A 25,240-nucleotide genomic window follows, 5' to 3' on the forward strand; every position below is an offset into this window, starting at 1 on the left:
TTTCTGCACACAAATCACTTTTGTGTGATTCGCTGGGACGGGTCGGTCTAGCTGGTTCACTCTTCTCTACATGCTTTGTGACAGTCGGGGGCACCGAAGAGACCAAAGTGAAAAGGGCCAAGGAGGTGTGTGTCAAGGTGAAGGTGCTGGCGCAGACAACTGAAGTTACACAGTGCTACACCAGGCCAGGTGGGGGCGCTGTGTAAACCCCATTCTGCTATGAGTCGTTGTTCAATCAAAAATAATTCATTTTTTAAACTAGAACTTTAAGGGAAATAAACTGCATAACCGTGCAGCCGTGTGTTGACAGCCGCCTGCTGCTAGACTTTCCACATGTTAGGGAACGGGACAAAAACAAAGAGTGTCAGAGGGGCGGAGCCAACACTTGGCTGTGGGTGTGGTCTCTTGCCTTTGAGAGGCCTGTCAGCACCTATTGTGACATCAAAGGCCGCATTCTCTTTGATCAGAAGAAGAAGAAGAAGAAGAAGAAGAAGAAGAAGAAGAAGGAAGACACAAGTGGAAAACACCGGTAAGGGGAATTTTATTTTTTCATCAGATGGGACAATTAAACAAAACCCCAAATTACCAGCTGTGATTATACATTGTTCACAAACTGTAAATTCAAATATGGAGCAAACCAAAATTGAGCCCAGGCGACCACAGAAGTTGTGAATCCCACGTTGACAACAAATGACAAGGCCTTCAACCCCCTCATTTCCCCTCTTTGTCTTTTGTTTTGAGCAGAAAATCACAAAAAAATGAGTCACTCACTGAGCATGACGGACACCGTGTTGACCTCGGGGTTGAAGGAGCACCTCCCCTTCCCAGATTCCGTCCTGGAGTCGATGTGGAACACTCGCTCCTGTGGCAGTGAAAAGAGGAAGTCACCTGTTTTATAGGCGTTCTTATTGCGATCATAGCGAGAAGAGGACAACGCCTCCTCTCGCTATCTTTTGGGTCTCACGAGACTGAGTAAAAATGTAGCGAGAGCTTGAGGTCAACATTTGACATTAAAGCCGTTGAAGCGGAGCTGGTGAACGTACACACACTCACGCTGCCAAGACTTCCTGCGGCCGAGGAAGGAAATAATTCCGCTTTCTGTTGCGCAATGTACGCAGGGAACTAACGTAAATACTCTCCGTGAGACGTCTCGTGGAGTGTAATCAAACTTTTATTGGCTCTTTAAAGTGTGGATGAAGCCTCCTCGAGCCTCTAAAAACTATTTATGAATCCCTGTAAACTTTGCGGAACAATAACTCGCTAATTTTTATTGCTGTTTATAATCCGTCATCCAAGAGGCCATGGCGCCTCCTCAGGGCTGGAGGCGCCACTGCACCAAATGGCTGTCGGTAACGGATGCGTTTTTCTTGCAAACTTGTGCAAACAAAACAAACAAACAAAAAAAAAGGGCCGCAACAGGCAGCAGAGTTTAGAGTCTAGAGTCTGGACTCCACTCAGCTGAAGGGACGGATACAGTGAATTCACTTTGTGGGCCTCGGAACCATCGTGCGGATATAATATAAAGTTACTCAACAGTTAGAAATTGTGGCATTTTCAGGAAGGTTCTGGCCTCCAAGCAGAGGAGGAGGAGTTTTAATTAAAGAGAGAAACTGATGAAGTAAACAAATAAAAAAGTTTTTATCCAGGCCACATTTTTACTGCATTTTAAGGAGTGTAAAGGAAAACGTATTAACATACAGTATATATATGCAGAAAGTATATGCAAATATATACCTACACTATGCAGTATATTTGATGATCACATCACCTGTTGCATCCATGTATTTTCTGCCCATAGTTGTTGATATTTTCAAGATGGTTTAAATCCACGCACACACACAAACAAAGTAAAAGTGTTTTAAGTTAAAGCAGTGTTTCCCTCACACTATTAATAATGTGATGAAAACACACTCAGGTCAGTGCCACTTGATAGCAACAATTCTGAGATTGGCCGTAAATACCTCCACCTAATTCACCAATTAGAAGCAGATGCTGTGCTGAGATTTCAGAATCCTTCCAGGCATTTTACTGCAGTGGTTCTGCTCGGTGTCCTACCTCCGGCCTGCGGCCTCGGTTGACGTACACGCAGACGGGACTGTAGGCGCCGCTGCCGCACATGAAGAGATGAGTCCTGTTGTAGGGCTGCACCACTCGGATGAAGTTCCCACAGCCGTGCTGGAAAAACAAACACAAAAAAAAAAACGAAACAACATGAAAAGTGGAAGAGGAGCATCTCTGAAGCCACTTGGCAATAAAACCTGATCTGGGAGGATTATCTGACGTTCAGACCGGCGTCATCTGGGAATTTATCTGTGACCCGACCACATCAGGGTCGCAAATGTGAAAACATTTTTTGTAGCATTTTTACATTTCTTTCATTATGGTTTTATGAACAGTACAAAGTGTTACAGAGGCAGCAGACGGGACGGCACGTCTGTCTGGGACAAACCCACAGGGACGTCTGGCAAAGGGAGGAAGCTGATTGGATGAACACTTCTCGCCTGTTGGCAACAGACAAGTTGCGTTTGCGCCTGTGTTTCATTAAACTCCACTCACTGTTGTTTGCCTGTTGGATGCCAACGGGTCTGAAGAAGTGAATCGGATGGGACCTTTTCAAGATGGATGGGCTGAAATCTCCGCAATCCACACAACAAAATGGTTTGAGCCTTGTTGCTTTTTTTGTTTGGAGTTCGATCAAAACCATAAGTGTGTTTATTTGTGTTTCTTTCTTGGTTCCTTCCAGCGAATATCACATAACGGGACCGAGCCGAGGGTGAGGTCTACTTCCTGGTTGGCGGCCAAGAGAGCCAAAGCCTGTTTATCACCCCGGCCATATCCTCTTCCACAGCGGAGGATGAAATTCAAACTTGCTGCGGCCACCCAAAACATCCCAGAGTGCACTGCTGCCTGCTGGCACCCGAGGCCTCCACGAGGCGACATCGGCATGTGTGAGACGTTTCCGATCTTCCCGCGGTGTCTGTTTTCACTGAGCGGCAGCAGCAGCAGCGGCAGCAACGGCAGCAGCAGCAGCGGCAGCGGCAGCAGCAGCGGCAGCAGCAGCAGCTGTGCTGAACTTTGAGGCAAATTATGATAAAACTTTGGTTTTGCTGCAGGAGACGAGAAGGAAGATAGTTTCCAGGGATTTCTGCTGGAGAAGTTGGCTGAGTGCCGTAGGGAACGCCAGCTGCTGCAGTGCTGTCGGGGCAAAATACACACACACACACACACGCACGCACACACACCTCTGGTGTGTCCACCGGTACACAAAGCTTCACTGCTACCAGGTCAAGATGAGGTTACTCATCGTGATCAATCCTGATCCTGCTGTGTCTCCTCTCCGGCGCTCCACCTCGCCTCAGATCTCTCTGTTCCTTAACCGGCGGCTCTGAGGTTCCACATCCACTAACAAGAAACACGCTGCGGTGGGAAAGGAAAACCGAAGGGTGGAACAAAAAACAAAACAAAACAAAAAGCCAGAAGTGACCGAGGAATGAAGGAAAACAACAGCGGAGGGAAACTAGCGTCGCCGCTAATAAAGGAGGGAAGAGATGGTCACATGTTTGAGTCGCAGCTTGCTCCTCCTCTTCGTGCCCCAGAATGTAGGACGCTCATTGAACAGGCCGGAATCATTGTGATGAATTTTTAAATAAAAATTTATTGCGAATTGCAGCGTAAACTTGAAAATGAGGTTCTCCATTAATGCATAAAGTTGCTTCTGAGGATTTTTCTTTTCCCTTTTTCTCTTCTTCAGGAACTTCCACAGCCTCTGAGCGTGCGGCTCCTCCCACAAGCAGCCCAATTAGGAGGGGAAAGCGCATCCTAGCCGGAGCGACTCCATGTCTTCATTAAAGAAAAAAAACAAAGTGTGTGAAACGCCATCTCAGACTCAGGCTGGCTTATCAAATCCCCACGCCAAGGCTTGGTTTTTCATCCATCCTTAACCCGGCCGACCAGTCCGACTCGTGGCCCCGACCCAGAGGACATCTGGCCGGACTCGCACTGAAAAGATTCCGTCCGACTCAGTGGGAGGAACGGATCTGGAAGCAGCTGACAAAACCTGTCTGGGTCCTGAGTTTCATGGAAGAAAGACTTTTTTTCCCCACCCGTGCAGAGTCGTTCCTGTGTGCACAAGGTCAAGTTATGTCCAAACATTCCGACCCCGGTGCGAGACTGTGGCGTGATACAGGGAAAAACTTTCTGGCTGGGCTTTAGTGTATACATGTCGGAGCTGAGAAGAACCATGCAGCTCCCATTTATGTGTCTTACCTCTGACACCAGGGCCATTCATCCATCAAGACTGTTTGCCAGAAATTTTGGGGGGAAAACAATGAGAGAAACACCTTTTTGCGTGAAAAGTCATCTTGGCTGCGATTCTGCTGTTGTGTCTCTGGCTGCTCTTCAGCGCCACCTGGTTCACAGCCGGCACGTCACAGGGAGTGACTCACAAATCCCTTTGGATCTATTTCACTCATCCCACAGAGCCGGTAGAAAAATATTCAAAAAAAGAGTCTGGAAGGACTGGATGAAAGTGGTGGGCCAATGAGGGCTCATCATTGAACCCCGCCCATTCCCCGGTGCAGCAAAGCCCCCCGAGAGGATGCCGACTGGTCCGATAACATCAGCGATGAATGAATCAGACGGGATGTTTTCAAAGATGGATCAGCAAGATTTCAGACCTGAAATTCCCAATTCAAAAATTCACATTCTCAAATTTTTTTTTAATAATTGGTTTTACCAACAGTTAGTTTATCGCGGGCAGCTATCTTATTTTTAAAGTGCTTCAAAGAGAAACTGCCAGGGTGATGCTGATTGGTCCAGTCAGACTCTGACCAGCTGGAAAGGATTCTAAACAGAGCTTCTAAAGATGGATATGCTAGAAATTCTGTTATTTAAAAAAAAAATAAAAAAAAATCATGCAACACAGTTGCAGCTCAGAGGGACTTCGATGAGACGGACCAGCCGCGAAGCTCTTGAGGCTGCAAACAATTTGTAGACAGATGCTAGCTTGTTATTGCTAATTGCACAATATGAGGAGCAAAAGGAGCCTCCTGTCGTCTGGAACACAAACATGTAAATACCAGAGCCGACCTCGACTCACAATACAAATTACACATAATGAGGCAGAATTGTTTCTTTCTGCCAGCACTTGTAATTTTCGGCCGTTTTCTTTGCTAAAGGTTACCAGCGCGACTGCAGCTAATTCGGGGATTAGCATAGCAGTTTAGCCAGAAGTGCCTTCCAAGCGGCAACATTCACTTTAGTCACAATGTGCCGCTGACCTCTGGGTCTTGAAGCAGCGATTTCATGTTCTTTGGATGATAATCGTCGTGTTTCACTGCTGCGAATTCTGAATCCTCATCTCTGGAGTGGAAAATTGCACTTCAAAGGCGGACAAAAAGGCGTTAAAACTTGTGACCAAATCAAACTAGTGGGTCCTACCGTCGGGTCCTTTCCCGCCATTTGACATTCCTCCACTTTGCTCGGGGACGCCGGCCAAAACACCTGGTGGGGAAACAACGTGATGAGATTAAAAAAAATAAACTTGGACTGATGAGACAGCTTTTGATCACCTGGTTTAACAGGAGCCTAAATCGCCCAGTAATTAAATGCAAAGTTTTCAAAAGGCCTCCATGAACCTATCGAGCAAATGTTCGCAATGCAGCGCCCCCCTGTGGAGAACCTATCCGGTGGCTGGAGAGACCTCCTTGCGCCGTGTGATGCACCAGCTCTTAAAGAGCTGCCAAATACTTTGGGTGAATCAGCCTGGAACTGCCGGGGGCGGCGTCGGCAAAAGAGCACTAATTTGCATATGATCGGCGGTCGCTTGGGAAAAAGGAAAAGAGCTGTGAAGCGGCGGCAATGGCCAGGATTGCATCGCGATAAGCAATCACTGCAATCTGAGGTATGAAAGACTGAGGCGTGCGGCCAACCATGAGCGCTCCGTCGGTGACGTTGTTGATGTCCATGGAGAGGACGTGGTCCTTGCAGCCCACGTACATCCGGTCCTGGTCCTCGTCCATGTGCAGGATTCGGTAGTCCATGGCCTCGTCCGAGATGCTGTAGTGCTCGAAGTACTGGGACGCCTGCAAGTCTGATAAACAAACAGGGGGGGAACAACGTAAAGGGCTGAGCAACAACAGATAAATCGGCTCCATTCTGCACCCAGTTTGAAAGCAGAAGCTTCAGCTCCACCACTTTCCCCTAAATTGGACCCGGGAGACAAAACTCCAAACAAGCCACCCGGCATTAATCATCCTCCCCACCCGACTGGGTCTCGGCACGAGGCGTCCCGCAAGACTAGAAAGAAGAAGAAGAAAAAAACTCCATTAAAACTTCCTCAGATTCCACGTAAACACGTGAGTAATGGTGCCGTGTGACTGTTTGCACCAAAACACTTCCAACTGCCTGTGAGGTGACGAATGAATTGCATCATACATACCATCATATCCTGTTGTTTCAAACCAAGTTGCATCAAAAGATACATAGTATTGTATCATTCTGCTGTACACGCAGATATAAACAAGATCAATACATTGAAACAATCTATTTTTCTGAACGACAGTCAAGATTTTTTGAGTCAGTTCAAATGATATAGTTTTGCGTGATAACTTTGCAGATTTTGATTAATCCAATTCGTAACTAAAGCAGCCTGTTCATACAGAGACGTACAACATGGTTTTTTTTTTTCAAACTGATGTTAAAAAAAAACAAAGGAAAACTTAACTCGTGACTCATCCCTCCGAATAAAAGGCAAAAACTGACTCAGACTCCACGACCCAATAAACGGCTCACAAAGACGGTCGTCACGCCGCCACTTCCTGCGCCTATTAAATTAAATAAGGCCTCCGCCAAGTGCGTGCGCGGGGCTCGGCTCATTAAAAGACTTGCATTGTTCGGAGGTAAACATGGTGCGCAGGCAGTTATTTTGGGCTCGAGATGGAGAACAACTCTCAGCCATACATACCATCAAAGGCCTCCGACTCATGAATATTTATCACTTTTTCAATTTGGCACGGCAGAGCTGAAGTGGGCGGCGGCTGGGGGAGGCGGGGTAGGGGGTCACTGACCCTCCACTCTGGCGTCTCATCAACCACTTCACCGGCTTGTTTGTCGAGCATTTCTGCCTTTTGATTCCCCGAGTCGCGATCACAAGCCGCTCGTTTGTCTCGGGCGCTGTGTTAAAGTGGCACCGTCCATTTTAATTCCCGCTAACAACGTCGGACGTCCAGAAACCCCTCGTGCTCTTCATCCCTGAAGAATCCCATTTGTTTTTATTTTTTTCACCAGCAGGCAGAACAAACCATCACATGGCCACTAATGAGGAACATGCAGGCATAAAAAATGTTTTCTTTTCTTTTTGTGTGACCCCCCCCCCTTGTAGAACCTGGGTTGCCAGGAACAAAATTAAAAACGAGTGCACTCTGTCAAGCAGATGTGCCTTTAATAAAAATGGAACCCCCATCTCCCCCTCCCTCTCTGAAAGACAGATTGCATCAACCTCCAGAGTCAAAGAGGAGGAGATAGTATCGCTGGCAGCGTCACGCAGAGCAAAGGCAATACTTAACTCACGGCACGACAAAGGGCTTCGCATGTTACATGGCTAATGTGAGCCGCGTCACTAAAGCGTAAATACAGACACGCAGGCTGGAGAACAGCGTAAAGTATAAAAGAAAACACCTCCCGGATTTGATTCGGAAAACACTTTTCCACCGCAGAGCCGCTTCGCACTTTCACACGTGGAGGCAATTTTAACTTTTGCTCGTCTCCCGAAGCTCAGATGTCACTGAACGCGCAGCCCACAGCGGCTAGTAATGGATGTTGTAGGGCAGATATTACAGAAGTCGTATTGTGCCTCTGCTGGCAGAAATCATTTCGGCGGTCTGGCGTTAAACTGCGACAGGAAACCGCAGGGACGAAAAATGTGGTTGGATGGCAGGTGAAGTTTAGGCCAACTAGGAAAGCCGCCTGGCTACCGCTAGCTTAGCCAAAGATCATAAAATAAAATGAAAATGCGGCTCCAGTTCAGCATGGGGAGTTTTTCCTTTCCTTTCTCAGTAGAGATTCTAGGTCTGAAATGAAGCTATAATATTGCTGAAAGTATTTTAGTGATCTGGGTTAAATGATCATGAATCATCAAGCTGAGATGAATTATCGGCAGTATGGCAGTAGTGCCACTAGGGGTCATAAAGAATGTCAGGTAAAAGGCAGAGAGTTGAACTTGCAAACTATATCATGTTGATAGAAGCATCTCAAATGATTTCAACATTTTACTTTGAACTTTTTACCTTGGCTCTGAAAGTCAGAACGATTTATGATAATGTAGGACAACTTGTATCAAACTGATCCACTTTCTTTTTCTTTTTCTTTTTATTACCAATAGACATTCCAAGTGTTCCAACACATGCCCTGCTTTCCAATTCAACGGACGCACGAAGCCCTGAATTCCTGGAGGGGAGTGAAGAGCCAGGAGGGGTGTGGTGCTGCCGGCTGGGAGAAAGTCTTGAATACTCAGTGGGGGGAAAATATGGAACACTTTCATTTCCTTCATAACGTTGTGGAATGTGAGCTCGGACACGAGGATGGGCGTGCGGCCTTCACGGCCCGACGGGAAAACCTGCCACGAGATCCAGTATCGTCCCAATGATCTGCTCTGGATCTCCGGCCTGAGACGTTCAACGCTTCCAGATGGTGCACCTGCTCCAGCTTGCGGAGGCCAATCACGTCTTTACGTTTTTTTTCCCTTCAAAGCCATTCGATATATGCGGTGGGACCGGCGCCAGCCCGTAAAACTCTGTATGAGGTCCGCAAACTCATTAACGGGACCGTTATCCTGCATGCGCAACCCTATGTTCGTTTGGGAGCAGCTCAGGAATGATCGTCCGTCAACAACAAGCGGACAAAAGAATTTGGCACGGCGTCGTTGGTTACCAGCGCCGGCGCCGATGACGAAATCAGCTGGAACGTTCTGCTGTTGATGAAATTTTTACGCAAATTCCTCCGTGTTTAGACCACACCATGGTCCGACCTCTGCGGTGGGGGGTGGTTTATAAAGTGTTTGCGGACGTCGTTGCTGCTCGCGTGCAGAAAGAGCAGACGGTAAAAAGGTCCTGCAAAGTGAAGGACGGGATTTTCGCAGATTGGAAGCGACTCGTGGAGGAGAGCAAAGAGCCCAAGTGCTGCGGCAGTTGGCAGCTTTTCCATTATGCATGTGGGCAGGTGGGCTCAGCGGCGCCCCCCGCTGACCTCCCAGCAGTCTCGCCTTTGACTTTGAGCTGTGACCCACAGCGGCCCGACTGTGGTGTGGCAGACAAACGGCGACACATCCCACCCTGTGACACCCCTGCGACTGGACGCTCCGAGGGTTAGAGAGCGAGAAAAAAAGGCAAGGTGGTGTCCACAGAGTCTCTTGTCTTTGATGTGTTTTTTTCTTTATTCACCTCTCTCCCCTCTGTGTGTGAAGTGGTCAAGCGGAAGCAGCACAAAAGCCTTTTGTTGAACCGCCGGCTCATTCAATATTAAACAGCAGGTTACTTTCTTTGACAGGGGTTGTTTTAGCCGAGTTTACTCCTGACTTGTCGGAGGATGGGCACTCAGGCGGAGACACGAGTATCACCCCCAAGATATCCTGTCTCCCTGCTGCAGCCTGTCTCTGAAAACAGGGAGGTCAGAGGTCGTAACTGGCTGTTTTTGAGCCTTGCGATGGATCACACGGCCTTCCAATGCAGATTGAGTTGTGCCCATCGTTGAAAGGCTCTCCAGTAAATAACGTGAACACTTTAAATATTCTCGACCTGATCCTTGGAGGAGATAATGGATCCTTTGGTAGAGAGTGTTTGCAATGGGGAGGAAAGACTTTGACTCCTCCACTCATTCATGCAATGAATCAGATCTGTAGGATCTACGCTAATCTTTAGCAGCTTTAGCAGTAGCCGTTGTTTATGGGTGTCGTTTACAGTCTGCTGCTCCTTCATCACCGTCTTCTTCTGTGCTTTTCCATAGAGGCTTGGAACCACTCCTGCCTCTTTACCAGTAAAGGGAGCTGATTGGATTTGGAACCCGATGAAATTTGACTGATTGAAACTCTTTCTATTGAAATATTGGCATGCGTGAGTGGAAATCTGAGCGATTGCGCCGCAGTCCAAGGTTCGTTTATAGCGCCGAGCACAAACAAATGTCTGCCATCAGCACAATTTGCCGTAATCTCGGCATTACGGACGACCAGAGTCTCCACCCCCCTCCGGCTCTTCTGACTCTGGTCTGTTGTGACATTCATCTTGAAACTTGCGGGTGGTGCCAGCCGAAGCCAGACTGACATCCTTTATGGAAAAGTTAATTTATCAAAAGGCCCCTTTTCGCTTCCTGACAGCTGGACACCATTTATCTTTCGTGCTGTCGCTGCAGCTCTGAGGAGGAAAAACAAGCTGCGGTCATCGTGTCTCTATACCTTCTGCAGCGAGTCCCCTCTGAAGAAGAAAAAGAGCGACAAGAGGAAGCGACCCGACTTTGCAATTAAAGTGCAGACTCTCATTTTTTTTTCTGCTTCTGATTACACACTCAGTGGAGGAAAAGCATCAACCGCAAGCGTCACTTGCATTTCCAACCCCCGGAACGCTCCTTCTTTTTCCGACAGACTTTCCAGCCTCCCAAATTGTTTGCGTGAGGCTGAGACGAGGGGATGGGAGGTGGAGGGGTGGGGGAAGGGTTGAGGGGAAGAGAACGTGGTCCCGCCTGCAGCCGTGGACAACAGCGTGTCTCTGTTTTTGGCAGTGCGAGGCGTCCCGTCACAAGGAGCGGTTTGTCGCAGCAGTAAAAACCAGAGATGCGCAGCGGCTGGAAAATATGTCCGATGCGAATGAGAGAGGCGACTGTGGCTGTGGGCTGAGGTTTCAGGAGAAGGAGGTGGAAGACACTTCTGCTCTGGATCGGTCCGTTCTTATGTTTCGCGGTTTCGTTTCTCCTTGAATAATCATAATAAAATGTCCCAACAAGTCAAGAGGAACCAAAACAGTGTTTTCAGCAAATGAGAAGTCAATTTAAAAGGGAATTTGGACAAGAATATGAAGGAAAAAACAAATGAGACGAAAATAAGTATAAAACGAGACATTCAGAGGGTTTAGAGGTCATTCTTGCTCTGGTGGGTCACCTGTTGGGCATGTGAGGCGTCGTCCAGAGTCGACAAACAGTTCGCTAGGTCACCACTTATTGGGAAACAGTGTCATATTAGCTGAGATGCCACCCTCCTCAAAAAACACAATACAACAAATAACAAACAACTCTAGTCAAGCGAGCATCCAAACTGATCCGAGTCAGGACTATTGGATTGTCATCAAGCTGTAACAGAATCCCTGCTGTTTCCATAAACAGATCTTTATAAAGTCGGCCAAATAATAATAAAAAAAAAAGTTTCTGGAACCGCACTGAATGTTTCTGGAACTTATAATTTACTCAAACTGCTTTTGGCATCTAATGAGCAAGCAAAGCCATCATGTCCTGCAGGAATTGCAGATGCAGCTTCCTCGCCGCTAAATGTCAGCCTGACAAACAAGCGGCTCCAGAGCGTGAGACAATACAAGCCGGTATATGTACAAGCGTTACGTCTACGATATTCTGGACTGATGTAATTACTTCAACTATGTCATCAATCTTGTAGTTTTGAGAGCTGATACTTTGCAAAGTACCCACTTCAAGACTATAAAAAAACACAGCCGAGCTTCATGGGATGGTCCCCCCCGCTGTTTGCCAAATGAAAACCCCCACCGGCGGAGACCTTTTATTTCTGGTCCGCATGCAGGCGGCGATAAAAAAACCAGCGAGCGGCAACAATGTTGGGATTAGTTTGTCGGATTAGTTCTTAGAGCTCCGACCGAAACACACAGCGGCTGTCCGCACCGTTGGCTCGATCGTGATTAACGCCGGCGGGCCAGCACATGCCAAAAGGTCCCGCCACCTAATTAACACTTCAGGCCTGGACGGTGGGCCAATTAGGAAGCCCACCTCATCCTGTGCAAGAGCTCGTCCTCGTCACACAGCTTTGTCCCGCAAAAGGCCGACGTGGAATAAATTCAAAGGCTGCCAATGAGGAGGAGGAGGAGTCGCTCCGCCGGTTGTCAAGGGCAGCCAATCGCTCTTCTTGATAAATATTGAAGTAGGATTTTTAACCGACCCCCAGCCCCCCTCATTTCCCCCGTCCTTTCTAATCGCAATTCACCCTCTTGGCAAGACGGAGTGGCTTTCCGACAGCCTCGCAAGCCGCTGCCAAACACCAGCGCTGCTCCTCGCCGGACACAATGTCGAGGTTCTCTTTGGGTTCAGTTCTGGATGGCTGCACTTAGCCAACACTTGGGTACAACCGAGCCGGGGAGAATCCCCGGCAACGGAGAGGCCTCTGCAAAGATGAAAAATGGGCCTCTGGCCGATCTGGCCGACCCGACTTCAACTCCTCCTCCTCTCCCCGATGGTGTATACAGTAATGAGTGGTTGCGTTTACGTACGTCAGAAGGGCAGTGAAGGTGTCGTACCAGAGTGCCGAGACCACCCAGGACGCCCCGCGAGCCCCTGACAGAGTCGTCCGGCTGTCTGTCCAGACGCGCATACCCTGCATTCCCCCGGCAGGCCGTGTTAGGCACTGCGAGGGCGAACAGCCACGATTCATCGCCGTGGGCCCGAGCCGCCTGCCTCCGGGACGGTACTGGAAAACACTTAAAATCCAAGGCACCACTGGAAGTTTCCCTGCATATCACACAGTCTGTCTGCAAACATCCAGACGGTTCTAATAGGAATCCAAAGGCTGGACGGAACATCAGGACTTATATATACGGAGTCTGCCAAAATAATGTATACACACATCAGGAAAAGAAAAACTTGTGTGTGTGTGTGTGTGTGTGTGTGTGTGTGTGTGTGTGTGTGTGTGTGTGTGTGTGTGTGTGTGTGACATGCAAGCCCTCCTGAGCGCCTTCCCTCTCTCTCTGCTTGGCAGCAGAAGCGACTTTATCTGGGACTAATGTGGGCTTTTGCTGCACGGCTGACCTGCATATAAGTTGGCTGGCTGGGGAAACACGAGTCGACAACCTGTCCGTCACATCGGTCGGCACGGTCGGTCGGCGTTCACGGCGCTCCAATTAGTACCCAGGGCTCATGTCACCTGTGGCCTCTCCTCGGTGCTGAAACCGACTTGTTCTGCCGTTTAGCCTCGACCCCGTGACCCTTGCTCCCAGCAGGAGCGCTGGCAGACTGTAAATCTTTGCCGTTTCACCGTCAGGGATTCTTCCTGGAGGCTCTCTGAGCGCCGGGGCGCCTTGAGGAGATACGGGTCAAAGGATTCTCAGGGGCGACGCTCCCAATGGGGGAAAAGCCAACCGGACTTCAATCTTTGCGTTGTATTTTATTATATATTTACGGGTGACCTGAGGTCCCATGAGGTCAAGCCCTTGTTTGTCCAGTGCTGATTGAAGGTGAAAGCTCCGCCCGGGGCGATAAAGGATTGAAAATGCACCTGTTCAAAAACAGGCCGTGGACTGAAGCTACAGGCTGCCCGCAACTTCCTTTCATCCATGAAGAACGGTTATCTACAGGGACGAAAAACAAAATTATGCCCTTTACATTGCAGGTATAGAAGGGCACTCGGTGATGCAAACACAGCGCCGCTGATTGAAAACCCTCCAGTGTGCAAAGGCCCGACAAAGCGGGACAATTTGCAGAAAGTGGCCCCTCGGGAGGAAGTCTTCACTTGTCAAGCGGCAGATTTTACTGTTGACCCCGGCGCTGCGTTTAAAGGACGGACTAGCCCGTATTGATTGCCAACTGATTACCTTTCAGCGTGTTGCAGAGGAGGGGATTTGCGCGATAAATCATTCAGAGGGAGCTGACAGTGGGGTCGGGGGCGGGGTGGGTGACCCAAACACGGACAGACAAGGAGAGAAAAGCTGGCCGACCGTCGGACGTCTCGCACTCTGTCAGCCCCTGGGGCAGGGAGAGCTACGGCTAACCGCAATAGGAATAAAGAGAAAAAATAAAACCCCTCAAAACATCCATGGCAAAACAAGCATCTGTGGTGGGAAAGTCTCTGACATCACCGCCGTCTGCAGACGGACTGAGTGCACATGAAGCCACTCGGTGAAAATAAATACTTGAGCGAACGTCGGCGGGATGTAAACGAGCTAAAAGGGTGGACGCTCCGTCTTCTGGGTGGTTTATTTTAAGATGGATTTTTTTTTTTCTCTCCTTTCGTTTGGCCCATTTCAGGTCTGTTGACATAGAGGTGGCAGGATTTAAAACAGCTGGTATGGAAACAAAGAGTGAGGTTAGTTTGAGCTGCGAACTGCTGTTAGCCTCCTTAAAAAAAATCTCTTGAGCCACGTGTCAATGCATTTTATTTTCCTGGATACTTGATGTTGCCCATTACTGTCACTGTGCTGCAAACCAACTTTAGGCCATCTTCTTCTATTGTAATATTAGCTGCAATACTGCCAGACTAAAGATGTAAAATAAATCAAAACCCATACAACCTAAAGACTCAACAATACTAAACCGACTAGACTGAAATATGCTGTTGTTGCTCAGACAATGTTTGCTGGCTAGTGGATACTTCCCTTGAGGAACGTCAGTTAGTGTTCAGATGTCATTCTGCCATTAAGCTACATTGCTTTTTGAACGTGAGAAGCCTCCATTCTTACAGTTTCAGTCTCGTTTGACTGAGAAAATAAGGCCCTAAATTTCATACTTCTCACTTTGCTCACTTAAAGTACTAAGTATGCACACCGCTAAAGTGAACAATTTGAGACATTTTCAGAGATGTGAAACTGTTGCTACTCGCCCTAAGTTGTACGCTTACACACTACACAGTAAATAAACTTTAATAAAAGTCCCACTTGAGAAAAATAATGGTTTGGGCCTTGCAAACTTGAACACTAGTGTTCAGTTGTGTCCAGCTTGGAATTCCATCGCAATCGCAGCTATTTCTCCAGTTCCTCGGACAAGAGCGGAGACGCTAATAAGCTGAGGCTACTCCAGAGGAGGAGGCCGTCCTGAAAAGACCTCTGGGCACGCCCAGTGACAGCCCGTCTGTTAATCTCTGACATCCAAAGACCTCTGCACCACCCCTGCAGATGACGTGTGCTGCTGCACCACCCGAGCGTCCGCATCACTGCGCAATTATGAGATTGACTTGGCAGCTGTTCTTTTTTTCCCCCAAAGAAGGAAAACAAGAAGAAGAAGAAGAAGAAGAAGAAGAAGAAGAAGAAGAAGAAGAAGAAGAAGAAGAAGCAGAAGTCGGGAGATGATTTAACGGAGGCAGTGAAAACCTTGGGGAGCCATTAGTTCTTCCTCCTCCTCCTCCTCCCACCGGATTTTTAAATCTGAGTTGTGACTTTGCAAGAGGTTAATGTAGCACGGTCCTCGCGGGGCAGATCCTCCCTCCGAGGAGCCCAGAATGCACAAGCGGCGCTCCCGGAATGACGGATGCCTGGAATTAGTTCCGCTCCTCTCCGCCTTGCAGGCATTTAAGGTATCTAAAAAAGCTGCACGCATCGACCGGCCGTGATTCAGCAGAAAAGCTCGGCCTGTGTAACGCAATCCCGACGATTTCGGGGCACTTAAGGCGGACAAAAGGCGGCTTTGTCGGCGGCAACGCGCCTGCGGATCGTCAGCGAAGAACCTCCAGTGGAGAACAAGAACTCGTGGAGGGGGGGGGGAGGTGGAAATGAGCCGTGACAAAGCAGCAGATCATCTCAATCAGTCAGAACTGCTTTCCGTGCTCTCAAACAAACATCGCCCCGGCGTTCCTCCCTGTATGTATTTCCAGGTCAGCAGCATGTGAACGGCTGCAGCTTTGCCAGAAGGGAGTGAGAGGAGGCCCGACGACCTCCACTATGACCTCCAGGCATCCAGGAGCCTCCCACCCCTGGTCCAACAACACTGCAGAGTCCCAAAGCCAATGAGGCTGAAAGGTTCAGGAGAGCCAAGCAGAAGAACTTTTCCAACTTTTTTCAAGCAAAAACTATTTTCAGTGCAGAACTTTGGTGGTTCTGCTGTTGGGCTCCAGGTGTTTTCTTTTCCCTCAGAATTGTAAAATATGAACATGTAAACAAGCATATTTGCTGCCTGGCACTGAATGAAAGCTGTGGACAGCAACAGTGAAGTTGCTAAAACGCAGATATAAAGATTTCCCGTCAACCTCCTCTGATGTTTATCTCTCCGACGGGCTGTTCAAAGATTGATAGAAAACATTTTTCTCTTTTGCTGAATTAAGCTGTTTAAAAATGAAAAAAAGTTTTCCGAACGGGTCTCCTGCAGCGTCTCGGCCTCGTTCCGACAAATCAAACACGATGTAAAACAGCGACAGGGAGTTTTTTTTTTTTTTTTTTTTCAATTTTTAAACTCTGGCCTCGTCTCTTTCATCACTCCGGGTTTCCCTGTCGGAGGAGCTTCATCATCCCGACGGCGGCACAGTTTGTGACTTGGCCTCGGCCGCGGCGGCTCTCTGTTTATTATACACGTCTGACTGCGGTCTGGCTGCGCCGCTCACGGCGAGGTGAGGGGGTGAGAGGGTGAGAGGGTGAGGAGGTGGGGGGGGGCAGAGTCCGCGGTAGCAGGACGCAAAGCTGCCTCTGAAGTGCCCCCCCACCCCCCCGCGCCTGGATCGGGTTAGAGTTGATCTCGTCTTTTCCTGATTAGCGTCTCTTCCAGCTTGTTCTGCTTTAGCCAGATTCCAAACGGCGCCCGAAGCACCTGCGTCTCCTCTGGCTCCTCCTCCTCCTCCTCCTCCTCCTCTTCCTCCACCTCCTCCCCCTCCTCTTCCTCCTCCTCTTCCTCCTCCTTCATCGCCTTTACGAGAAGAAAAAAAAAAAAGCCTCCCGGGTAGAGAAGACTTCTCCCGCACCCACCGTCTCCTTTTATGGTCGCCCCCCCGCCCCCCCCCCCCCAACCCCACTGCGGTAAAAGGCACAAATCACATCTAATCCCGGCTCTGAAAAGGGAGAATCGGGCGATTTACGGGGGACTGGCTCGGTTTCAGCGAGACGACCTCTGACCCCTAAAGCCGACTGTTTGTTTGGGAACACTGGAGGAGGATCTCGCAATGGAGCAGCCAGCAGAAAAGACGTGATGTGGAGCGTTTTGAGCGTTGAAATGGAATTCAACGGAACGATCCAGCTCCAAATTCTGGGTTGTTTCCATATTCATTTTGTCTTGGTACCAAAAGTAGTTTCTTTAGTCTTTAAATGAGGGTTTAAAAGGCTCGAGGTGTAAAAAAAAAAAAAAAAATCACATCTTTATTTTTTTTTCTCAGACTCCAGTGAAGCTGCGCTGCATGATTAATTATCCAAAAAGAAAATCAGCATAGTTAGCCCTCTGTTTGTAGCCTCCAGCTAAAATAAATGCTTTGCTGGAACCTTCATGGTTTGAACGGGTACCGGGGGGGTGGAGGCGGGTGGGTGGTCTCAGAGGAACGGGGACACCTCCTGGCTCGGTGGGTGTGGCCACCAATTCGGGAGAGGCATCAACGTCCCCTTTGTGACATCACAGAGGGCCCCAAAAAAAATCGGATGGCAGGCCCAGAGACACGGGTGAGTGTTAAAAACCCCTGCAAAGTTCTTTTACTTTTTCCTCACATGGAACCTTCCACACTCTCATGTCTGGACAATGCAGCTGACGGACGACCTCGGCTGCTCCCGCCACTCAGAACCGAAAGCAGACGCACTGCGACTCCGCCAGGCACCGAGCGGACGGCTCGGCCGCTCTGACTCACTCCCTCCGCCTGGGCTCTCATTTCGGGGAATCACTAAAAAGTGAAACTCATAATGATTCCACCTGGGAGGAATTCTCAGCAGCTGCAGCAGCAGAGATGAGTTGGATTCAAGTTTAACCGGGAACAGATACAGCAGCAGGTTCTCCTCCTGCTAAGCTCCGCCTCCTGCCCCTCCCCCTCGTCACCCACAACCCCCCTTCACCCCACCTTGCCTCCTCCTGCTGCTGGGGTTGGACTTTCTTGCTGACTCACAGCAGGACACGATATATGCCTATTGTGTCACACACAGACACACACTTCAATTTCCACACAAGCTCAGCCGTAAAAACCCGCGGTTTTAAACCCGGCTCGCTGCGTTCTGCTTCGTGGGTTTTTTTTGTCTCCTTACCCTCGAACGTCAAGAAGACTCTGGGCTGCGGCTGCGGCAGGCCGGAGGTCCCGGCGGCGAGGAGCAGAGCCATGAGAAGGGGGAGCGCTGCGGCGGTGGCGGCGGCGCCCGCCGGCCGTGCCGAGCTGCCCATGGCTGCAGGAAAACAGGCGGCGAACCCTGCAGGAGGGCTGAGAGGGAGAGAGAAGATCAGTTGGTTTTCCTTCAGATGGTAAATTGCATTACGAGCTCATCAACTAATATGGATACCACGCTGCCTTTTAAATCACAGGAACAAACATCTGCAGTGTGTGTGTGTGTGTGCTATTCTGAGGTGGCAGCAGCAGTCCCATGACTGTCATAAAGAAACAATAAGGACCAGATTCATGTTGGTGCAGACCAGAGGGGGCGCTGTGAGTGAGTGACGCAGGTCGGCCGCTGTCACCTGCTGCTGCCCCCCTGAAATATGGATGAGATAAATCTGCAGCGAGGAGGCGGTGGGGTTGGGGGGTGGGGGTGTAGGGCGGTGTATAGAGGTTGCGGGGCGGGGGGGCTCTGCTCTCCTGTCTTGTTCTTCTTGTTTCTCCATAGCTGGACGAGAGCAGCTCAATTATTGATGGCAGCAGGTACAGCAGGGCCGCAACTCTGCTGCAGGAGCATCAACAATTTTTTTCTTACACCGTGCATGTGTGCGAGTGTGTGTGTATGTGTTCCGTGCACTCCCTCACACACACACACACACACACACACACACACACACACACACACACACACACACACACACACACGGCTTAAAAAAAAAAAAAAAAAAAAAAAGACAACCCAACAACATCAGCGCCTGGTCTCCCCTGCGGGGGGCGTCTTCATGGCTTATGGATGTGCGCTGAAAAATTGATCGGGCGGCTGCGTGATTCGGGTCGGCGCCAAACAGGGTCTGGGCCGGCGAGGCCCAGCCAGGGGGTGGGAGGGCAGCGGTGAGGAGGGATGAGAAAAAAAAAAGAAGAAGAGAAAAACAGAGTTGCTGGCTGCTCGCTGGAGACGCCAAGCGACGTCGGGAGTCAAACAGCTGGACGCCGGCTGCATCCTGAGGCTCCTCCCCCACCCACTCCCCCCCTCCTGCGTCGCCCCCCCGCTAATTTTCAGAATCTGCACATTTTTAAATTTCCTGTCCTTGCGGACCAGCAGCGGCGGCTTTTAGGACTTCCAGATGATGGACCTGGAGCAGAAGATGTACTACTTCCTGTTTGACCCCCCCCCATCCCCAACCCCCAAAAGGACTTCCTGGATGCAAGCTTGTCCACCTGGTGGAGGATGTTTTTTCTCTTTCTGGTCTGGTTGCGACTGGCGGAATGTTTTTTAAAAGCTGAGTCCACAGGCCCAGACTGGGTTCTGGGTTTTAAAGGCTTTTTCCCAGCTGCTGCTGGAAACCTGCAACCACCAGCCGCCCCCCCGCCCTGTAGGATTACACATCACTTCCCCCCCGACAGATTTAAAAGAACCTCGCTGGGACTGTAGGGCACAGTCAATTAAACCTCGGGTTTCACTTTGCAGCCAATGTGATGTGTTAGCGTCGAGCTGGCCGAGGTGCGAAGGGAGGGATTTCATTTCTTTCGAACGCAGCAGACTCCCGTCTGTCTCACTTCAACCGAGTTGGTTTCTTTATTGGTCCTCACTCCACTTTAACTGCCGCACTTTAACTGCCGCGACCGCAACCTTTCCCCCCCGCTTGACACAGCGAGGAAGCTGAAAAAAGCGAATTTGCGACGCGACAATTCGGGATCCCAGACTGTTAATTAGGAGGCGGTTAGCGCTGAGTGAGAGTTTAGTGGGTTTTTCTTCTTTTCAGGGGTTGTTTAGAGTGAATCGACCCTTTAAAGTGTGTTTCAGGCTCCACTCGGCCTGGATGCAGAGCGGCGGAGGGCCGACAGGCTCCAGCTGGGGATGTCGTCGACCCCGGGGGGGGTCGGATCACCTCCTCCACCCTCGGGGTCCCGTAACGTTTAACCGTCACTCCTGCTGCTGCTGGTGCTGCTGCACATGTGGACATGTGGCTCAGCTGGTCTCCACAAGGTGCATCAGGAACCAAAGCCTCCACGGAGCTCCGTCCCCGAGCCCCCACGCTGACGCTCTTATTTGCAGCTGGAGCGCTAATTACGTTTATGGTGCGTTCCTGATGAATTTTCCATCCCGCCGTGACGGGAGCGTCTTTAAATAATCACTCAACCACCTTTGTTTATTTTCACACGTGGTCAAAAACGGGGGGGGGGGGGGGCCACAAATGAGAAGTCATTTTCTGTGTCCTTGGAGTTAAAACTCTGAAGCGGTAAACAAGTTGCGTGCTGCCTGGGACACACCCCACCACTCAGCTGTCAGCAGCTCCATTACAGCCTGCACACGGAACCCTCTCAGCACCCCCCACCCCCTCACCCCTACTGTCACGGCCGTGCAGGACGGGTGCTGGAACGGCTGAAGTCGGGGGTCTGAGAGGCCCAAACAGGAGTGAGTCAGACTTGGAGCTGCACCTGTTCTCCTCCCCCAGCAGGTAAAAGCCCCCAGCACCCCACGCAGGATTTAGAGGACTCACCTCTCAAGAGCGTCTCCTCCGATGCCGCCTCCACTCACACCAGCAGCAGCAGCAGCAGCAGCAGCAGCCAAGAGCCCAGCTCAGATGTTTTAAACTCCTTTAAAAAACCAAAGAAGAAGAATGAAGGGGGATGAAAAATAAAGTCTCTCCAGTTTGGTCCAGTTTGCAGTGGCAGCGGTGGCAGCAGCAGCAGCAGCAGCAGCGGGAGGAGAAACTGCAGCTAGTCCATGTGAGGAGTCGAGGTAGAGAGTGAGAGGGAGTGAGGGTGAGAGAGGGGTTGAGCGAGCGAGCACGCGAGAGAGAGAAGAGAGAGCAGGCGTCAGCGGGAGGGAGAAGCACCGGAGAGCACAGCTGAGAGAAGACAGACGAGGGCTGGTGTCCTATTACAGACTCTCCACTGAAGTGCCCCCCCCCCTCCTCCTTCTTACCCCTCCCGCCTTGAACCCCCCCCCCCCCCACCGCTAACAAGACAGCAAACTTAAGACGTGTGCAAGAGAGAGAGAGAGAGAGAGAGAGAGAGAGAGCAGGAGAAAAGGTCACAGTCACTCAGGGTGTCAGTTCGGCCACGACGGGGAAAAACCAATCAGTTTAATTTCCTGGTTGCTGCCACTGGTGCTCGGGATCAAAAATAAAAGGTCCTGGGGCGAAGCAACGCTGCAGCTTATATCTTATTCCACGATTGAGCGGAAACATTTGGCAAGTTTTTAATCGCCAGCACGCACATCAGCGTTTTGCTCGTTAGCGCTGAAACAAGGTTAATGTGATGCAAACTGTTTGAAAATTACGACTGTTTGATGTTAATTCCGTCCTTCCTCCGTCCACAACGACAAACGGACACCGTTTGATGCTAACGATAGCGCGCCCCGCAAACACAGAAGCCTGAATTTGTCAGTGAAAGGGGGGTAAGGGCATAAACATGCAGAGCGCCATCTGCTGGCCGCAGTAATCGTGGCGTGACTTCATCACTCTTGGCATCAAACTGGAGGCTGTTGCTGCTGCAGGGAACTGGTTTGTTTTGTTTAGTGCACGAGGAGGTGCGTGAAAAGCCCCTTGACAAACAACGACATCCAGTGGCCAAATGGTATTGAACATACACGTGACAAGCCTGACAGCATTTCGGTACGTTTGCGCATCGGTTTCAGAGAATTTCAGTGAGGGAGCCAGTTGAAAATCCCACCAAAGAAACTGTGGCAGTAAAACATTGCAGATGACCCGCATTAAAATTTCTGCCGGTCGCGGCCAAGAAAAAAAAAAAACAATTTTCCACCCATGGAGCTCGCAGGCAAAGCTGTTAATTTTCGGTCCAGCTGCACAATGATATCGTCGAGTCGTGAAAATATCCCATAAAACAAGTGCAGATGCATTTTAGGTTCAGCTTTTCTGTCGAAACATTGACAGCTTTGCAGTATTTTCCGACTTAATGGACAGCGATGCGGTGATTACATGGTAGCTGGTGACAAACAGCAGCTGCGGTGGATTCAGCCGCGGCCAGAGAGGGAAAAACAGACCCCGGCTTGCTTTTGCTTTTTTTTTTTTTTTTATCTTTTATCAAATGAAGAGATGCTTTTGTTTCAGCTGCAGAGTCGTGAGAGCGGCATGTATCGCGCTGGTAAATTCAGGATTTTCACAATTTCACAGCGCCAAAAAATAAATTGAAGCAGATTATTTCTATTTGCGGCTCAGGAGGAAGAAGAGTGGAAAAGCGAGGAGGGATGGGGAGGGGAGGTGCACATGTGCAAGGCAGGTTGCTGATAAAAGCCTCAGACAGACAGACAGACAGACAGACAGACAGGCAGGCGGTAAAATGGAAGGAAGACCAAAAGGAACTAATTAGCCTTCTGCCTGACAATGGAGCGCTGATTTACGCCTCGCCAATTAAAGCGTCAGGACGGCCCAGTAGAGCGGCGCTGTTTTTACGAGACCCACTTGTGTGCTCTGCTCATCGCTTGGAAGGGGGGGGGGGGGGGGGGGCGATGAGAGGCAGGCAGGGGTGAGGTCCGAGTTGTAAATCTCACCGATGAGTGAGGATCACACCGCCGCCGTGCAGGCGGCTTTGATGGGAGATCTGTCGATGATAAAAAAAATAAAAAAAATCACTTATTCTTCATCCTCTGACGATGATGTCAGCGAGGGCTCGGCCCTGCTCCTCGTTATCCGCGCACATGTTGCTCATTAGTCAGCCCTGCAGTTCAGTGCGCAGGCCAAGGGCACATGTTTTTTTTTGTTTTTTTTTTGAGAGAGAGAGAACGGGGTTACGATCGGTGCATCACACATATGCACACAGCGTGCTTGTGTAAGCTAGCAGCAGCCTGGGGTGAACTGCGGTGCTGTGAAAGGAGGCTGTAATCACAAGGCTAAATATGCTTTTTTTTGGGAGTGGCGGGGGTAATTAATTAATAAGTTGGGACCTTTTCAAAGTATGAGACAATGCAGCCTCTTGACTCTTCGATATCCATCAGGGCAACATCTTCCAGCTTCGTGCCTGATTTCAACTGTAGCTGAGTTTGCAAACGATTAATTTTCCCCTCCAGAAAATCTGGAAGGCTGATTGGACGATACATATGTAGCAGTGCACCCTGCACCGCCAGCCGGCCGACACCACTGGCGGAAAAACGACGACAAGGAGAGACAGGGTTAATTAGCCGGCTGGATCTGGTGGAAGGCCGACAGAGAGAGGAGGAACGAGAGTAGGCGGAGTCAAAATAAAGAGTCACGCTACCCGTCGCAGCAGCTGGAGGGAGACGGTGTGGAATGCAGTCAGTTCCTGAGCGGGGACTTATTTAGCTTTGGCTGGGTGACAGAGGCTGAAGAGCAGGAATCATCTTCACATATAGAGAGGACAGGGGGGGGGGGGGGGCAGAATAATAATAAAAATATTAATACAAATAAAATAAAAGTAAAAGCTGAGATACATGGAAGGAAAATATTAGCCGTCACTGTCAACTCACCGGCTGTTCTTCCCAGCAGCTGCCACATGTTGGCACTCTTTTGCGGCTGCTCGCTACAGCGCATCTGCAAGCATTTCTGGGTGCCAGGAAGGAAGGAAGGAAGGAAAAAAACAGAAACTCTTCCCTCAGCCAAACAGCAGCTTGAAAACACCAGATGGTCCAAACAAGCAGCGGAGCCGCCAAAGAGGAAACGTACAAAGCCGCTAAACGACGCGGCGGCGTTTGCTGCTTGAATTAAACGAACAAAGTTTTGTTTTGTTTTGGTGTTTCCCCCCTCGGAGACGGAGGGTTCGACTGAATCTCAAAAAGAGAGAAACTACGTACGGCTCCTCCTCCCTGCCTTGGTTCAGCAGCTTCCCAGAGTGTCTTCACCACTCTGGGAAGCTGCTGAACACCTGGTGAGCCGCAGCACAGGTGGAATCCATCAAGAAGCAGCAGTAAGACGGTCACACTTTAATTGAAATGATGACAGACAACAGTGGACAAACTATCACAGTTAAAGGGACACACTTTAGTTTTTAGTTATTTTTTTTAAACCTTGGAATTATTACAGTTTTAAATTAATTTCTGTGGTTCTACTCTGGTTCTACTTCTGATCACAGAGGGCAGCACTGCCACTGACACAGCGCCCCCAGCTGGCCTGGTATAGGATAGGATAGCTTTAGTTGCCTCGCCAGCACTTTTTTTTTCTTTTGGCAAGAACTCACCTCTCAGATCTGATGTTTGGCAGCTCTTTCTTCTTGTTCTCCGTCTCCTCTGATGCTGTCTTCTTTTATCTCTCTACTGCCTCTGAGAGAACAAACACAGAGTCAGTGAAATTTTCAGCCAGCGTCTGGATGATGTTGAAACCATCATTTTAAACGACGACACGGCGCAGCTGTAATGTGATCGGCCAGCCAAAGTCCCCCACTTTATTAGTCCCGCTTGTAAAAGCCAATTAATTTGCGGCTCTGATACAGTAGTTGTGGTTTTTGGATGCTGCTTCCACGAGCCTGCCGTTGGGTTTACACGTTTCCGAGCCCGTTCCCAGATATCATCGGCTTCAAATCCCCGAAGGACTTCCTGCTGTACATTTCCTGTAACATTTCCAATGACGTCGCTTCCAAACAAACACATATGCGCACGACATGTGAAAGAGACTGTTTTCAAACGCTGCAATCATGCTAAGAGAAAAAAAAGAAAGGCGTTGCAAAGGGAGGGAAGTCAAGATAAGATAAGGCGAGACTTTACTGTTACACAGCGGGGACATTTGCAAATTGAGGATCGACTTGCAAAAACACTGATATCATCCGGTGATAAAACCTCCATCTCCACACCATTCCAAAACAAACAGACTTTGCAAACCAATGTGAAAAATACAGCAGATTCTTGTTATTTGGGGGGAAATCGAGGAAAGGAGGCTGGCCGACATTCAGATGAGTGACACAATAACAGGCCTGCGAGGAAATTGGATATTCTGGAAACTGCGTCAGAACACAACAAAATGGATATTCGGCCGATCGTTCTGGGATTAGACGCGATGAGACAAGCGGCCCCGGGGAACCTTGGGCGGAGAAGTTGGACGCCGGGCTGTTTGGATGGTGGCGGGCGACAGCTGC

General features: G+C 49.6%; 1 protein-coding gene and 1 long non-coding RNA gene across 3 annotated transcripts in view; both read right to left on the reverse strand.

Moving 5' to 3' along the window:
- Positions 1 to 20,992, reverse strand: part of sema3c (sema domain, immunoglobulin domain (Ig), short basic domain, secreted, (semaphorin) 3C) — a 33,471-nt gene extending 12,479 nt beyond the window's left edge. The window contains exons 1-6 of one of the 2 annotated variants that reach the window (XM_076030016.1): positions 20,695 to 20,992; positions 18,132 to 18,290; positions 5,931 to 6,091; positions 5,440 to 5,502; positions 2,056 to 2,175; positions 772 to 862 (exon numbers count right to left, since the gene is read on the reverse strand). In XM_076030016.1, coding sequence (XP_075886131.1) covers positions 772 to 862; positions 2,056 to 2,175; positions 5,440 to 5,502; positions 5,931 to 6,091; positions 18,132 to 18,264 — 568 coding nt within the window. In that variant the 5' untranslated portion in view covers positions 18,265 to 18,290; positions 20,695 to 20,992. Of the gene's footprint in view, positions 1 to 771; positions 863 to 2,055; positions 2,176 to 5,439; positions 5,503 to 5,930; positions 6,092 to 18,131; positions 18,302 to 20,694 lie in introns of both variants that reach the window. The other variant, XM_076030015.1, reaches the window with a different exon arrangement.
- Positions 20,993 to 22,857: 1,865 nt separating this feature from the next.
- On the reverse strand, positions 22,858 to 24,681 carry LOC142890672 (uncharacterized). The gene is made up of 3 exons (XR_012927107.1): positions 24,350 to 24,681; positions 23,643 to 23,718; positions 22,858 to 23,516 (listed from the first exon to the last, which is right to left on the reverse strand). It is a non-coding gene; the product is annotated as an uncharacterized LOC142890672 (long non-coding RNA).
- Positions 24,682 to 25,240: the final 559 nt, after the last annotated feature.

Source organism: Nelusetta ayraudi, unplaced genomic scaffold (assembly GCF_046127955.1).
Source record: "Nelusetta ayraudi isolate G7.1 ecotype Tasmania unplaced genomic scaffold, CSIRO-AGI_Nayr_v1 ptg000027l, whole genome shotgun sequence".
In the NCBI taxonomy this organism is placed as follows: domain Eukaryota; kingdom Metazoa; phylum Chordata; class Actinopteri; order Tetraodontiformes; family Monacanthidae; genus Nelusetta; species Nelusetta ayraudi.